General features: G+C 44.6%; 1 protein-coding gene across 7 annotated transcripts in view; it reads right to left on the reverse strand.

The window, feature by feature from the left end:
• Positions 1 to 17,926, reverse strand: part of CLEC16A (C-type lectin domain containing 16A) — a 215,440-nt gene that overhangs the window by 152,814 nt on the left and 44,700 nt on the right. For 6 of the 7 annotated variants that reach the window (XM_058570053.1, XM_058570051.1, XM_058570055.1 and 3 more), the window contains exon 10: positions 8,570 to 8,801. In XM_058570053.1, coding sequence (XP_058426036.1) covers positions 8,570 to 8,801 — 232 coding nt within the window. The remainder of the gene's footprint in view (positions 1 to 8,569; positions 8,802 to 17,926) is intronic. The other variant, XM_058570052.1, reaches the window with a different exon arrangement.

Genomic DNA, 17,926 nt, shown 5'->3' on the forward strand with positions numbered 1-17,926 from the left:
CTGCTGCAATAATCTAGCCCAGTTTTGCTCAAATGTCAGTCATTTGCTTGCCTTCACAATTTTTGCTATGTCTGTGTATTGCCTATACTATTTGTTATTTACTTAATCATTTTATTTGAACTATATCATTTTTTTTTTACTTTAATACATTTTAAAAGGAAACTTTAAATCACTACTCTACCCTTCAATTGAGCAATCCCACTTGTAGGAATTTATCTGGAAAACACACCTCCAACAACACGAAAATGCACACGCACTAGGGTATTCACTGCAGTATTATCTGTAATTGCAAAACACTGGAAACTACCTAAATGTCCAAGCGTAAAGACTGGTTGAATGAACTATGGTACACACACAGTGTAACTGTGAAAAGGAATGAGGAAGACTGCTGTGAACAGATATAAAGTGATTTCCGGACACATTGCTAATAAGTGAAGAGAGTGAAGTGCCAAAGAGCATACATATAGTGTGCTACCCTGTGTGTAAGACAGAAGGAAAATAAGAAAACATACATAAATCTCCTCCTTTTTATAAAAAGAAACACAGGAAGGATATTCCAGAAAATAATCAAGTTGGTTATCTACAAGAGGTGGGGGGAATGAGATGGAAGAAATATGGGAGGAGGGATACTTCTCTGAACACACATTTTTGCATAGTTTTGAGTTTGTTAATATTCCATATATTTAAAAAAAGAAATTAAATCAATAAGAATGGGAAGGGAGAACTCTGAACTGAAAAAAAAAAAAAAACCCTCAATTTGTTTCAAATGAATATCATACCTGCCCTGAAAGGGGAAAAGAAAGGAAGGCAGGACAGAGTAATGCAGGTAGTTTATGAACACCACACCTGACTCTACACCCTCAGTTTGGGGGTAGGTGAAGTCCTGGGGGCGGCGGGGGGAGAACTGCAAACAATCAGGAACTCTTTGTTTGTTTATTAAACAATAAATAATTCTGAAGCTTTTTTAGATATATTATAGGATTGAGCAAAGAAATGTGTTGATGTCATTGGGAAGCAGGGCTCTCACTGTGGAAGAAGAAACACAGAAATCTGGAGCAGAGGAAGGCAGGAAAGAACTCTCTGGGAATTGACGGGAATTGGAAGTATTGGTATGAACTTATGATTTCTAAAATATGTCTATGTATATGCATGTTTGTATGTATGTACACATACGCATGAATAAATGTATTTTGTATATATACACGCATTTATTTCCTAGCTCTTTCCACTGAAAAGGGCAAAAAGCAAGACACCCCAGTAGCAATGAGCATATCTCGTGCTTAGACTGTGGCCTCTAATACCATTGCCTATGGGGAGGAACCAGGGCTTCTCAGAGAAATGGCTAATCCCAGGGATGGGCAGCGTAGGTACAAGAGGAACCTGGAATACCTTGTTAATGCCAGAAAGTGTAAGGACTGCCCGAAGAAAATGATGGGGGCTTATCACAGCAAGGACATAGCAGCCAGCTCAAAAGGGTTCCCAATGGCCAATGTGGGACAATTTGAGCATTACATTAATTAAATACCGTAATGAAATATAAACCACTAAAAAACTAGAAAACACGAGTCTGTGCCAAGAATAGATAGATAAATAAATAAATGGGGAGAAGGGAGGAATCTTGCTCACAGTGGAATGCTGGGGCTGACTTGCACACATGGACAAAGTGCTGATGTTGGAAAATCAACATTTTGCCACCATCCTGACTGGATCCATCAAGAACCACTAATGAACACCAAATCTAAGGGGAGATTGTAATGAGGTGCAGGATATCGGCATTATCTCCAAGTGTCTCCCCATGGATTGCTGATGAGTTGCAAAGAAAAGAGAAAGTAATTATATGGTGGAGAAACTGGGCAATACCTTAACCAGGTGACCAAAATTAACATCACCCATGAGGTACAGAAGGACACCATGTGCCTCCAAATGTGACACCCCGAGAAGGACATGACGTCACCTACGCCGTATTCCTGTCAAGAATGAAAAACTTCAATCTAATCCAAGGAAACATCAAAGTCAGAATGGGAAACATTTTATTAAAACAAAGGATGGGGAGGTTCTATATTTTTCAAAACGCCAACGTTGTAAAAGAGGAAAAAAGGCTGTGGAAATGTTCCAGAGTAAAGGAGACTAAAGAGACACGACAATTGAAGGCACTGCCTGAGCCCAGACTGGATTTTGTACCGGAGGGAGGAAATACGCTATGAAGGACATTGTTAGGCCAACAGATAAACTGGAACATGGACTGTAGAAAACTATTTTGAAGTTGATGACTGTACTGTGGTCATGAAAGAGAATACCCTGTTCTTAGCAAGCACACGCTGAAGCTTCCAGAAGGGAAGGGGCATGATGGTTCTAACTTATTCTGAAAAAAAGTGTGTGTTTGTACACGCACACGCACGCATGTAGAGAGAGAGAAAACACAAATAAGAAAGCAGATGGTGTACGGTATAATATGTTAAAACGTGAAAGTGGGTAAAGGGTAAACAGATGTTCTTTAGACTATTTTTGTTTTTCCAATTTCTTGTAAATTTGAAATTATTTTCAAACAAGTTTTTTAAAATTACCACTATAAGCATAAAACCAGTATAAATAGAAAGCAACTGTGAAAATACACATGATGAATAAACAAAAAGGTGCCAAAGCCTGTTGACTGCACTGAAAAAGGGAGATCCAGGAATGTGAGAGAGGTGTTAAGATGTGAGACACCAAACATGAGGCTTCCCCCAGAGCGAATCACTCAATAAGAATCCTCTCGCACAGTCTATAAGGCCCTCTGTGTCCCACCTAAAACATTTCCATAGCCTGCAGCTGGAGCAATGCTGAGCTAGCGTAATCTCTGCATTTTATAGAAGGGGAAACTGAGGTGCAGAGGGATTAGGTGGTGGGCCTCTGCCTCCGGCTGTTGTGTGCTGCTCTTCTGGCGTTGCCCATTGGCTGCGTCGTATAAACAGACGTCTGTGCAGTGTTAGTTCCTGTGCCAGGCATAATCTTGAAGGGGCTGGTACCCCAGCCAGGTGGGCGGCACGACCCCATTACAGAACTGCAGTCTCCAGCCGCTGGGAGTGAGGAACGTGCTTGTGAGGCTGCAAAGCTGGGAGCAAGAACCTAAATCCCCAGCTCCTCTGGCTTCAGCAGACCCTGCCCAGGCTCTCTTTGGCCTCTATCATTTCCACAGAAACCTCCAAGGTGGAAGATTTGCACACCCAGGTTTGTAGCAGCATTATTCACGATAGACAAAAGGTGGAAGCAACCCAAATGTCCATCAATGGATGAATGAATAAGCAAAGTGTAGTATATCCAAAAATCCAGCTTTAAAAAGGCAGGAAATCCTGCCACATGCTACAACATGGAAGAACCTTGAGGACACTATGTCAAGTAAAATAAGCCAGTCACAAAAGGAGAAATACTGTATGATTCCCCCTATATGAGGTACCTAGAGTAGCCAAATTCATAGAGACAGGAAGTGGAATGGTGGCTGCCGGGGGCTGGGGTAGGGGACCGAGGAGTTGTTTAATGGGTACAGAGTTTCAGTCTGGGAAGACGAAAAGAGTTCCGGGGCTGGATGTGGTGACGGCTGCAGATATTGTGAATGTACAGGAGAGGCCTGAGGACCCCCAGGACACAAGGACGTCAACTTCTGCCTCTCAGGATGACCACTCTGGCCAAACCCATGCACCTCCCCAATACTCGAACACTCTGATTTTTTAAATAACGGCAATAATTCACCAACTTGCCCGGATGATGTACATTCTAATCTGTTAACATTGGTAAATGAAGCGCTTTTCAGGGAAATGGCAGGCGTGACCTCCCAACAGTCTTTGACTTCACAAATCCAAGGATTTTCTCAGTTGCCCTCTGTGTTCCACATTCCAGCAATCACAGCGAGGACAGACAATAAAAAGAGGGGAAGGGAGAGTAAGAAGGTCTTAAGAAGAAGGTTGAGGAAGGAGGAAAAAGATGCCCTTGCTGCTTACCTAGGAAACAAGGGAAGGACTGCAGGCTACTAGTGGCTTTGGTGCAGAATTTCAAGAAGCAAATAGCCCCTGGCAATGGCAGGGTGTGTATTTGCTGAGTATTTGGGGTACCTCCTCCTTTGTTTTTTGTTATCTTTTACTGAAGAGCATTGAATTCAGAATGTTTTTCTGGGAAGTTGCTTTTCAGAGGATTTGTCTAAAGTCATCTACAATCCTTCTCCTTATCCTAGTTAAGCCCATTAGAAAAGTTGGCACTCCCACATGTCTCTACAATGGTGGGCCAGCCTCCTGATCCTTCTCCTCGCCCCATCCCACTATCTCACTCACACACAGACACACACGCTCACCCACCTCATGTATTCCTTATAGAAACTAACAGAGAAATAGGCCCCATAGAAACTCGCTGGGGTGTTCAAGCACAAAGTCCCCCAACCAAGCACAAATGCCCCTTCAAGTGCCTCACTCTGCTCTCTGTCTTGGCCAGGGTTCCTACTCAGTGCTCATGCATCAAGTGCTAGATGCTGAGGCACTCATGTTCTCGTTTCTGACAACCTGAGGGCTGGGCATCGTGAAGTCACCTCTATTGGTGGAGAAGCAATGACCCGTCCAGGGTCACAGAGCTGCTCAGGGGCAGCCCTTCAGGCGTCTGGGATTCAGACCCCAACCCCTCAATAGCTTGTCCACGGCTCATTCCAGTCAGGAAGCTCTGCCGGGCCAGGGTTTGGCTCTGGCTTTGCATGAGGAGCCAGAAAGGAGGCCAGGGTTCCGTTTCATTTCAGTAGACTTCAGAAAAGGCAAAGCCGGGGCTCCAGACTCCCGGGCACCCCAGCTGCCAGCTAGCCTGGCAGGTTCCAAGTCAGCACCGTCGCCTTCACTCCGTGCCCTTGCTGGATTCCAGGAAAAGAGCAGGCTTGGAAGGTCAGGCCGTGAAATTGAGGCCTACTTTTCCCATAGGCAAAAAACAAAAGCCAAACCCTAGTTTTCAAACAAGAAGCGCACACGACTCGTTGTCTTGTCTCAGGTCTGCCTATTAAGCCACTGCTCTAAGAGAACCCAGAAAGAGATGACTGTCCTCTCAGACTGCAGAGCGAGGTAAGGCACGAACGGGCATCCGAATGAACACTCCTTCGGCTACAGGGACTAGGGCTCCCTCTTCTTCCTCTTAGTGTTCAATTTCTGCAAATTCAGGGGCTCTGTGATTTTCCTGGTTTCAGAATGAGTTGCCCATCACTTGGGACCCGGAGGCAGAGCAATTTCTTTGCAATCCGGGGATGGGACTGGAGGGTCCCGGGTGCACATTCACTTCACACAACTTCCTCGTCTGGGCTTAAACGTGGAGGAGGTGTGAACTCTGGGTGTTGCATTTGTAGGAAAAAACATGTTAATGCCACATTTAAGTCAGGTCCTGGCAAAGCTGTGACTTGTCACCAAATGCCTTTCAGTCCTGTGCTTTATACCACCTTTTCAGGTAAAGAGTTTACCATGAAAATGGGGGGATCTGGTGCCAGCATCTCTTTACTCAAGAGTCACCTGTGCCTATCCGTTACAGCCAGGCTGTCAACAAGCCCCTAGATCCAGGGACAATGCAGGCAGCTTGCTAGAGAAGAAGTACTTTTGCAGGAGTAAACAGCCACACATCCACCTCAAAACATGAAGGGAGAAGACAGCCCTGAGGGGACGAGGGTCCACAGAAACAGAGTGCGGCTTCCCAGCGAAGCACCTGTTGTTCCTGCCAGCCCAGCACCCACGCTCCCTCTTCTCACGAGCGCAGCTCATTGTTTACTGAGGGAGTCACAGGAGCGTGGACACGTGACCCAGGCCTGGCCACAAAGCACAGAACATCCCTCCACAGCGGTGGACAAGCCAGGACTATCAGCAGCTACGAGCATCGGCCCCCAGCCTTCCGCTGCAGCCAGTGGGAAGGACCAGCTCCCTCTCCACTTGCTGGCTAAGTTAGCAGGATGCGAGCCTCATGCTGCCAATGGTCATCTCTGCACCTGAGTCCAGCCCTGCCCAAGCCTCCCAGTGATGTGAACAATAATCACCCTTTTTGCTTAAGCCAGTCTGAGTAGAATTTCTAAATCCTGCAAATGCAAGGATCCTAACAAATACTCATTAAAAAAAAAAAAAAGTCAACATGTGAATTATATTTTCTATATTCATCATTTCCAGATGGGAAAAATGAGGTCCAAAGCTTAAGGAGAAGATCCAAGGCCCACAAGAAACCTAGATGTTGAGACAGGACTGCAAGTCAATCTCCCATCTCCGGGGGCACCTCCCCCCATCTACACTGTCCTCCGGCTTGAAACTGAATGAGAAAATATGCCTGACACCGTTCCAAGTCACAGGAATTCACAGCTGTGTGGTTTCACTCAAGCACTGATACAATCTAAGGAGAGAACACCCACCAGCCATGCCTTCAAATTTGAGAATAACTAAGAGATCAAGTATACAATTCAAAAAGCTCCCGACTACAACCGCTGCTGCCTGGTTAGGCGTGTCTGCCACATAGGCCTGGGAAAGTTGTACCTATTTATGGTGAGCTGGGTGGGAAGACAACAGGCCCATCATATTTTGGAATGACTAATATGCATTCGAAAAAACAGGAGAGCACCAAAATGCCGAGGGGGTCATTGAGAGCCGCGCTCCACTGAGCCCTGAAGTCAGTATCAACTGTCCAGGCAAGGCTGCTGGGGAAATTCCAGGGCCCTGCCTGGCGCAACTTGGCCAAGTAACCACCCAGAAAACACGTTTTTGGAGGCTAGTGAATATTTCTCCCCTTGCCCCCTGCATAGGGCAGGTGGGCTCAGCGTGCAGGGAGTCCTTACCCCAATCCCAACAGTGAGCTGGAACGGCAGCCTTGCTGAGCTACTGAAGCCCCCGTGCGCCAGGACTGGGCCGTCCGGCTGACTCATGTGATTGTGTGTTTGAGGCCGGGCCTGCCCTGTCCACACCACGGTTAGTCATGGCCCGGGCCTGGTCAGAGAGCAGCCCTTAAAAGGACTGGAACGAAAGAGGCAGCATCTTTCCAAAACAAAATTGATGAGAACACAGTGTACAAAATGGGGTGAAGTTGTCCATTTTCCCCCAGTGTGGCTACAGCACAGCTAAACCTAGGGTTTAAGCAGACGATTTTCTTCTGAGTTAAAAAAAAAAAATCAAAATGATCCAAATAAGCAAATGAGTATGGCTTACCTTGTGCTTGCCCCTCACCTCCCCACCAAAGTGATATTCGTTGGCAAAGATTTCCCAAGCCAAAAAAGAACTCCTAAACCAAAATGCTGATTGCACACTTTGAACAGAACTAAAGGCATGCTGGAGATCTCTGCCTTAAAAAGAGAGATGGGTGGCACCGGAGAGACGCTCTGGTTACACTTATCAAAATGTGATCATGGCATTCGCTGACAACCGCCAAGAAAATCAGAATGGGGCCAGAGGGGTGGGGACAGGGGCTGGTTTTGGCTGCATAAATGTGGCAAACTCCCAAACACAAATGAATTCCCAGTCACTGATTTACTGAGCTGCTCTGTTTTCCAGCTTCAGATGCCGTGGACTGGGAGACTCACACAGTCCAGGCTGACAGGTCTGGCTTCAGAGCAGCTACTGTAGCCCAGGGCCCAGGAGGACGGCTCGCAAGAAGTGCTCCCCACACTCCTAGCAGACCACAGCCCGGCGCTGAGAGCCCGCGTCTGTCCCAGGAGAGGCGGCGAGAGCTCACCTCCAGTGAGCAGAGCCCCTGCCTCACTTCCACCCCATGACCTTCCCAAGCCAGACACCCCATCTGTGTGGCTATGAGCCTGGCCCATGACACAGGGAACTGGACAGTTCAAGCATACTTAATCCCAGAGCAGACAATGCTCTCCAGATCGAGAAAGGTTCAGTATCTCAACAAGAGGGAAGTGAAGAATAAACCAGAATCATCCCAACAAGGGCAAAAAGAGGACTGAACGATTCTGCTTATTGAGCACATATGCACCAAACACAAGTGTACCTCATTCTAAACAGAGAGGACTTTAAAAAATCTTAATGTAAGAACCTGGGGGACTCCATTTGATTATCTGAATCCCAAAAAACATTATCCTATTAAACGCATATAATTTCATTAAACAGGGGTCCCTTGTCTTCCTTCAGTGCACTGGAAATAATGACTTCTGTCAAAAATCATAATTCCAGGTTATAGGGAATAATAAGAGCAGCAATCACAAAGATAATGATAAAATTAATAGTAGTAATAGTAGCAGCAGCAGCAAATACTTATGACATAGGCCAGGCACTGTTCTGAGCACTTTACGTGTATTTACTCATTTAATTCTCAAAATAACAAAGTAGATATTCTTTGTTACCCTCTTTTTACAGATGGGGAAACTGAGGCACGGGGTTATGAGTAAAAAACCTCGCTCCAGGTCACCCATCCAATGAGGGCGGGTCTTGTACCGGATCTGCCCGTAGTTGCCTCCGAATGGCTGGGTCGTACAGAATGAGGTACACCTGTGTCAGGAATGAACCGAAGCACCCACTGACACACGAGGGGGCACCAGACAAAATGACAGCCTGGCTCGCAGTGCGGGCAGGGTGGCGTTCGCAGGCGCACTCACCTTCACTCTCCCCACTCGTCTTGATGCCTTTTGAACCACCCTCTGTACCTTTAGCCTTCTCGGCGTCTTCTTGGGCATCCTCGGCGGGCCCTTTCTCCTCATCTTCTTCCTCCCCAACATTTTTGTAGTTGGGTCTCTTTTGCACCCGCCTCTTGCCCTTGTGCTTGTTCATCTCAAGGGACCGCTCTAGCGACTCAGTGGGTTTAATGAAGCACCGAATGCTGGGCTTGGCCTAGAAAAGTCGAACCAAGAGAAAAGACAGATTTGAACCTTGGAATCTCACTGGACCCTATCAAGCTGCCTGAGAGTTTCTTCCCCAGGAAATTAATTTCCAGAACAACAAATGCTACCTCCTAGTTTATTATTATGACTATTATTAATATCATCATTATTAAATAATCAAAACAATAGCACCAGCTACCATTTATTGCCCACCCTCCTACGTCAGAGACTCTGCACTTTACCTACCCCCGCTCTGGGCTTCCCAGAGATCAGTCGTTTGCACAAGAAAAACATTTCTGGTTGACACTTTTATGGTACGAGCATACTTCATTTTATTGTGCTCCGCTTTATTGCACTTCACAGATACTGCATTTTTTACAAATTGAAAGTTGGTGGCAACTCTACATCAAGCAAGACTATTGGCACCATTTTCCCAACAGCATTTGCTCACTTCGTGTCTCTGTGTCACATTTTGGTAATTCTCGCAATATTTCAAACTTCTCATTATCATTACATTTGTTATGGTGATCTGCAATCAGTGATCTTTGATGTTACTATTATAACTGTTTTGGGGCACCATGAACCACACCCATGTAAGATAGCAAACAGCTGATTAATGTGTGTGTTCTGACTGCTCCACTACCAGGCCGTTCTGTCTCTCTCCTTCTCCTCAGGCCTCCCTAGTCCGAGACACAACTATATTGAAATTAGGACAATTAATAACCCTACAATGGCCTCTAAATGTTCAAGTGAAAGTAAGAGTCATATGTCTCTCACTTTAAATCAAAAGCTACAAATGATTAAGCTTAGTGAGGAAGGCATGTTGAAAGCCGACACAGGCTGAAAGCTAGGCCTCTTGTGCCAAACTGTTAGCCAATTTGTAAACGTAAAGGAAAAGTTCTTGAAGGAAATTAAAAGGGCTACTTGAGTGAACACACAAATTATAAGAAAAACAGCCTTACTGCTGAAACAGAGAAAGTTTGAGTGGTCTGGATAGAAGACCAAACCAGTCACAATATTCCCTTAAACCAAAGCCTAACCCAGAGCAAGGCCCTAACTAACTCTCTTCAATTCTATGAAGGCTGAGAGAGGTGAAAAAGCTGGAAAAGAAGTTTGAAGCTGGCAGAGGTTGGTTCATGAGGTTTAAGGAAAAAAGCTGTCTCCATAACATAAAAGTGCAAGGGGAAGCAGCAACTGCTGATATAGAAGCTGTAGCAAGTGATCCAGAAGATCTGGTTAAGATAATTAATGAAGGTGGCTACACTAAACAACAGATTTTCAATGTAGACAAAACAGCCTTATATTGGAAGAAGACGCCATCTAGAACTTCCACAGGTAAAGAGAAGTCAAAGCCTGGCTTCAAAGGACAGGCTGATTCTCTTGCTAGGGACTCATACAGCTGGTGACTTTAAGTTGAAGCCAATGCTCACTTACCATTCCGAAAATCCTAGGGCCCTTAAGAATTATGCTAAATCTACTTTGCCTGTGCTCTATAAGTGGAACAACAAAGCCTGGATCACAGCCCATCTGTTTACAACATGGTTTACTGAATATTTTAAGCTCACTATTGAGACCTACTGCTCAGAAAAAAAGATTCTGTTCAAAACATTACTGCTCGTTGACAATGCACCTGGTCAACCAAGAGCTCTGATGGAGATGTACAATGAGATTAATGTTGTTTTCATGCCTGCTAACACAACATCCATTTTGCAGCCTGTGGATTGAGAAATAATTTTGACTTTCAAGTCTTATTATTTAAGAAATACATTTTGTAAGGCTACAGCTGCCATAGATAGTGATGCCTCTGATGGATCTGGGCAAAGTAAACTGAAAATCTTCTGGAAAGGATTCACCGTTCTAGATGCCATTAAGAACATTCGTGATTCATGGGAAGAGGTCAAAATATCAACATTAACAGGAGTCTAGAAGAAGTTGATTCCAACCTTCATGGATGACTTGGAGAGGTTCAAAACTTCAGTGGAGGAAGTAATAGCAGATGTGGTGGAAACAGCAAGAGAACTAGAATTAGAAGTGGAGCCTGAAGATGTGACTGAATTGCTGCAATCTCATGATAAAACTTTAATGGATGAAGAGTTGCTTCTTAAAGATGAGCAAAGAAAGTGGTTTCTTGAGATGGAATATACTCCTGGTCAAGATGCTGTGAAGATTGTTGAAATGACAACAAAAGATTGAGAATATTACACAAACTTAGTTGATAAAGCAGTGGCAGTGTTGAGAGGATTGACTCTAATTTTGAAAGAAGGTCCACTGTGGATAAAATGCTATGAAACAGCATCTCATGCTATAGAGAAATTGTTCATGAAAGGAAGAGTCAATCGATGTGGGAAACTTCACTGTTGTCTTATTTTAAGAAATTGCCACAGCCACCCAGCCTTCAGCAACCACCACCCTGATCAGTCAGCAGCCATCCACAGCGAGGCAAGACCCTCCACCAGCAACAAGATTACAACTCTCTGAAGGCTCAGATGATGGTTAACATCTTGTATCAATAAAATATTTTTAATTAAGGTATGTACATTGTTTTCTTAGATATAATGCTATTGCAACACTTAAGAGACCACAGTATAGTGTAAACATAACTTTTATATGCAGTGGAAACCAAAACAATTCGTGTGACTCACTTTACTGCAATATTTGCTTTATCGCAGTGGTCTGGAACTGAACCCGCAACATCTCCGAGGTGTGCCCGTACTCTGTGTGTGCCAGATGCTGTTCTGAGGGCTCTGTTATCTCACCTGAACTTCACAACAAACCCACGAGATAGTACTGTTGCCATCCTCATTTTACAGATGAGGAAACCGAGGCTCAGAGACATAAACGACCTGCCCAACGTCACACAGCCAAGAGGCGGCAGAGCTGGGATTCATACCCACACACCACCTGCACAATTTATGTCTTAGCTACAGCACACTGATGTTATTATTAACTTCTAATTTAAACAAATTTATTTTAAAAGAAACTACATATCACTACAGGAAATGAAACACCAGTGTACCTTGCTATTATAAAAATAAATAACAGAAAAGAGAAAGCACGGTGTACCGGATGAAGCCAAATGTTGGCTCTCTTTAGAGCCAAGTATCAGCAATCAGTTAAAGATTAGCTCGCCCTAGAGGAAGAAGTTTATCCCTGAAAAAGTCACAAGGCTTCTAAGACAAATCAAAAAGGGCATGTCATCAGTTCCCGTATTATGGAAAACATGGCTGTATCAGTCCTTATAACAACCATGAGATATAGGGATTATCAGTCTCATTTTTTTTATTGATGTTTTAATAGTTTATAACATTGTGAAATTTTGGGTTGTACATTTTTGTTTGTCCATCAACATATATATGTCTCCCTTCACCCCTTGTGCCCACCCCCCACCCCCCTTGCCCCTGGTAACCACAATACAGTTTTCTCTGTCCATGTGCTGGTTTATATTCCACATATGAGTGAGATCATACAGTGTTTGTCTTTCTCTTTCTGGCTTATTTCACTTAACATAATACCCTCCAGGCCCACCCATGTTGTTGTAAATGGGAGGATTTTGTCTTTTTTTTATGAGTGAGTAGTATTCCATTGTATATATATACATCACATCTTCTTGATCCAATCGTCAGTCGAGGGACACTTAGGTTGCTTCCATCTCTTGCCTATAGTGACTAATGCTGCAATGAACATGGGGTGAATAAGCCTCTTTGGATTGTTGATTTCAGGTTCGTTGGATAGATTCCCAGTAGTGGGATGGCTGGATCATAGGGCATCTCTATTTTTAGTTCTTTGAGGAATCTCCATACCGTTTTCCATAGAGGCTGCACCAGTTTGCATTCCCACCAGCTGTGTACGAGGGTTCCTGTTTCTCCACATCCTCTCCAACGTTTGTTGTTTTTTGTCTTGGTGATTATAGCCACTCTAACGGGCGTGAGGTGGTATCTTAGTGTTGTTTTGATTTGCATTTCCTTGATGATTAGTGATGTTGAACATCTTTTCATGTGCCTATTGGCCATCTGTATATCTTCTTTGGAGAAGTGTCTGTTCATTTCCTCTGCCCATTTTTTGATTAGGTTGTTTTTTTGTTGTTCAGTTGTGTGAGTTCTTTATATATTATGGAGATTAACCCCTTGTCAGATATATGTTTTGCAAATATTTTCTCCCAGCTGGTGGGTTGTCTGTTCATCTTGAGTCTAGTTTCATTCGTCTTGTAGGAGCTCTTTAATCTGATAAAGTCCCACTTGCTTATTTTTTTCTTTAGTTTCCCTAGTCTGGGTAGGCATGTCATTCGAAAAGATTCCTTTATGACCAATGTCAAATAGTGTGTTGCCTATATTTTCTTCTATGAGTTTTATAGTTCCAGGTCTCACCTTCAGGTCTTTGATCCTTGAGTTAATTTTTGTGAATGGCGATAGCAGATGGTCCACTTTCATTCTTTTGTGTGTGGCTGTCCAGTTTTCCCAACACCATTTATTGAAGAGACTTTCCTTTCTCCATTGTATGTTCTTAGCTCCTTTGTCGAAAATTAGCTGTCCATATATGTGTGGTTTTATTTCTGGGCTTTCAATTCTGTTCCATTGATCTGTGTGTCTGTTTTTGTACCAGTACCATGCTGTTTTGATTAGTATTGCTTTGTAGTATGTTTTGAAACCAGGGATTGTGATGCCTCCAGCTTTGTTCTTTTTTCTTAGGATTGCTTTAGCTATTCGGGGTCTTTTGTTGCCCCATATGAATTTTAGTATTCTTTTCTCTACTTCCGTGAAGAATGTCATTGGGATTCTGATTGGGATTGCATTGAATCTGTAGATTGCTTCAGTCTCATTTTATAGATGAGAAAATAAGAGGCTCAGAAGGGTTAAGTGACTTGCCCATTGTCACACAGCTACTGAGCTGCCGAGTTAGAATTCGAATCGAAGCTTGCCCAACTACAAAGCCCAAGATCTTCCTAAAATAACAGAGCTTCACCAGGAGCTCAAATTCAGTTCTATATTTAGTACTCTTTAAAAAGTATTTACATGCAAATAGGCCAGGTCTAGAAAGGAGCAAAAGAAAAACTGCCTGATTTGTTTGGGACAGAACTTTGTGACTGAAGTGTTTTTCTCTTTCCAGGCTCTGGATGATGTTCAGATACCATTTTGTTATTAAAAAAGGAAAAACTTTTAAAGTAAACTTTTCCATTATCTTGATCTGGTTTATCCATCTTCTGAATTCACCCCAAACAACCACCAATTGCATTCTGGGGGCTACTGTACCTTGCCAATAAGTGGAATGTGCTCAAAGCACACAGATTAATTTCAATAACGCTCAAAACAAAACCTAATTGAAAGCTAAATTAGCATCCAAATCCAAACATTAATTTTTATTTATCCACTTTGGATTATTCATCCACAAAAATTACAGATAAACTGAGACATGATTCTACTGTCCAGGAAACCCAGATAGCACATTACAGACACCAACAACCAAGAGCCCAGAGATGGGAACATTCTGAGCGTGCACCGCTTGACAGACAGCATCCATCAGAGCCCACTTAGGATGCTGTGTGATCAAACGCACCCCCGGACGCCCCCCCATCCTCTCCCGAAGGACGCGAACCCAGTAAGTTAGGGCCCCAGGATGAAGCAACTGCGTCCTCCCATCACCACTTACTCCCAGTGAATTTTAGAGCATGCCATATGCAGTCAAAGCTTTCAGAAACAGAAAACCAAGACCCAAAAGAGCAAAACACCACCCAGTTAGAAGCTACAAGCAGAAATTCACGTGGATAGAAGTAGAAACCTCTCCCTGAGCTCCGTATGGACTCAGATGTACAGAACAACTGGCAGAACTAAGGGAAGTGAAACAATGCACAAGGTCCAGGGCTGGTCAGATCAGTGTCAACCCCAGCTGAACCCTCATGAGCTGTGGGCCCTCTCTGAGCAGGTTCCTTGTCTAAAACATGGGGCAAGTAATTCTGGCCTCCTACAACTAAACGAAGTCATGGATATAAAGTTCCTTCAGAGCCTGGCGATACAGTAAGCATCTAACATACTACAGTTACCTTCCTGTCCCTGCCTACACCAAAAAAAAAAAAAAAAAAAAAAAATCAACTGTGAAAATGAATTTAAGAACTTTCCAAAGGGATATGCTTTTCTTGATGATCAGGTGTTGGGGAAGGGGAGGGGGGAGGCATGCTTACTGGGGAAATTTCAAACCTTTAAAATGCAACCTACCCAGTAAACAACTGGAAAGAACCTAAATGTCCATCAATAGGCGAGTGGTTAGGTAATTATGGTCTGTCCATAGAGTGGGAACCCATGTAGATGTTAAAAAGACTGAGATCTTTTTATACCTAGATATACTGATGCAGAAACAGCACCAGGATGAAAAAGCATGAACAGGGAACGCAGTACGGTCCCTTTCAGGTAGGCTTTTCAAAGGCTACACATGATGGTGCAAACACAACTTTTCCTGGAAAGCTGCATAAGAATATATTAGCATTTCATCTTTGGGGGAAGAAAGAAGGTGGGTGGTACTGTACGTGTACACTCGCACAAGTGTACTTATATTTTTTCATTTCTATACTTTTCTGTTTGGTTTGAAATTTCTAATCATGTATGCATATTAACTTGTTAAAAAATTCAACAAGGATCATTTGGACCTAAGAATTATGGACTTTAATTTCCCTTCTTTTATTCTGTATTTGAAAAACCTGACTTTTTTTTTTCTTAATAGTAACAACATCAAAATCCCACAGTTACCATGGAGAAACTGATAGGGCTTGGCTGGGAAATGTGGGCAGAGATTCATGATCATTCCTGCTGCTCCTGTCAAGAGCCTCCCGGCTGCCAGCCTCCCAGGAATCTCCGTGTTACACTGGGCAATCCCGATGTTCCTGACGGAAAGCCCCCTGGAGAAGGGCCCCATCCTTCCTAATCCCCACTGTGTTTTCAACACTAAACCAGGTGCCTGGAGCAGGACAGGGCCTCAACGCGCCGCTGCCTGTACCGGACTGTGTCCAAAGTGAAGGAGAGAAGAAAAAAAAAGAAAAAAAGAGGAGGAAAGAAAAGAGGAGCTTAACACCCCCAGGAGCTGGACTTCGCACAGTGGAAGGGCAAGCGGGATGAAACTAACCAGAAGAAGTGGAAAAGCCCACTTTAGAGTCAAAAATCAGAGGGCCTTTGGGTTTATCTTCTCATAAAAAGAGCACACCATGCAAGCCCCAGAGAAAAGTATTCTGCAAATAGGTCTATGTTTCCCAAATGCAGGAGGCTCGGGTTTGGCCAAGGCTCGTCTCCTGGGAACCCGGAGCCCGCGCTGCAGGAGGAGCATAGAGGCACAAGCCCCTTCTCGCTGATACGCAGATTCTGCCAGGCACCCCACTGGCAGATGAAGGGGAGACCTGGGGCTCTGCAGCTGGACACTGAGGCTGGCTTCTGGGGTCAGGGCCAGCTGAAGGCCAACACTGTGATTTCAGGGGTGGCCCGAGGGCCTAACTGCTCCCTCAAGTGTCTGCCCCTGCCTGCTGGTTAACGACATCTTCCAGCAGACTCCCCCCTTCAACCTAAGGCTTTGCTCTGGGCTTAAAAGTTACATACTGGAGAAGGTGCCTGTCCAGGGGTCAGTGATAACTAAGGCCTTTCGGGGCTGGCGGATCTGAGGGCAGGCTCTGCAAGGACAGTGAGAGGGGTCAGGAGGAAGGGAACAGAAGGAAGGACGGAAACATGCAAGGCTGGGGCATCTGAGTGCAGGAGGAGAGGCAGCATTGCCGATGCCACGATGTCAGACAGAACATCCTCCACTGTGTCTGGGTGCACCCCCTCAGAGAGAACCGGACACAGGCTGCACGTGAAACAGCAAGCTGCAAGCAAGCAAGGATTCCATTTACGGTTAAAAAACACAACTAACAATTTAAAACATACATATCTATCAGGTTTTCCTCTGTTGATAGATATTGGCATGACAGGACACGGAGCAAGGTCTGGAAGATACACAAACTGAAAACAGTGGTTCCTTCTGAGGAAGATACTGAGGTTGGGGGAACTTTCACTTTCTACTCTCATTGCTTCTGTATCATTCAGTTGTTTTACCCCAAGAAAGTACTACCACTGCCATTTAAATGTAAAGAACACCTTTAAAGAATGCACCTAATGCCCCTGAACTGTATACTTAAAAATGGTTAATCCATCACAAATGTTATTTGTATTTTACCACGCTTAAAGAAGAAACCTTTTTTTTTCTTTTTTTTTTTTTTCGTGAGGAAGATCGGCCCTGAGCTAACATCTGCCAGTTCTCCTCTTTCTTTGCTGAGGAAGACTGGCCCTGGGCTAACATCCATGCCCATCTTCCTCTACTTTATATGGGACGCCGCCACAGCATGGCCTGACAAGCGGTGCATTGGTGCACGCCCAGGATCCGAACCGGTGAACCCCAGGCCGCTGCAGCGGAGCACGCACACTTAACCGCTTGCGCCACCAAGCCAGCCCAAAGAAGAAACCTGTAAAAAGGCACCTCTAGAAGTCAGAGTGGTGATTAGCTGGCGGAGGGATGGGGATGTTGGTTATAGACTGAGAAGGAGCTATCTGGGATGCCTGGAATGTTTTCTGTCTTGACCTGAATTACACACAAAAGCAATCGTAAGTACAAAGCCAGCAAGCAGTACACCTAAGATTACTGCACTTTTATGCACTTTATTTATGTTATTCCTCGATTTAAAAAAACGTTTACCTAGGGGATTTTCAATGAAGTCAGGCTGTCATAATGCCTTCAGTACAAGCTAGGAGCAATCAGACAACTTGGGAAGCTAGACTCACTGCGGTCACCAGGGGACTGACTATTCATTCACTGAGCCCGGACTCAACGCCCACTGCTGGGCTTAGAGTGAGGGGTCCGGGGGCCACACCTCCGCAGAGCTCACGGTCCAGCTAGGAACAGTGTACTGCAGTGTGTCCCACTGGACATGGAGAAAGAGGGGTGATGGGGGGTACGGAGGAAGGAGTGGGGAACTCTGCCAGGTCAGGGTGTGGGGAGCTTAGGAGGGCTTCATGGAGAAGGAAATGACTGATCTGAATGTTAACAGGAGTTCACCAGAACACTCGGGAAGAGAGGAGAATGGTGGGAAGGCCAGCTCAGAGCTCTGCCATTCACGCTTTACTTCTGTCA

Source organism: Diceros bicornis, chromosome 26, assembly GCF_020826845.1.
Source record: "Diceros bicornis minor isolate mBicDic1 chromosome 26, mDicBic1.mat.cur, whole genome shotgun sequence".
Classification (NCBI taxonomy): Eukaryota; Metazoa; Chordata; class Mammalia; order Perissodactyla; family Rhinocerotidae; genus Diceros; species Diceros bicornis.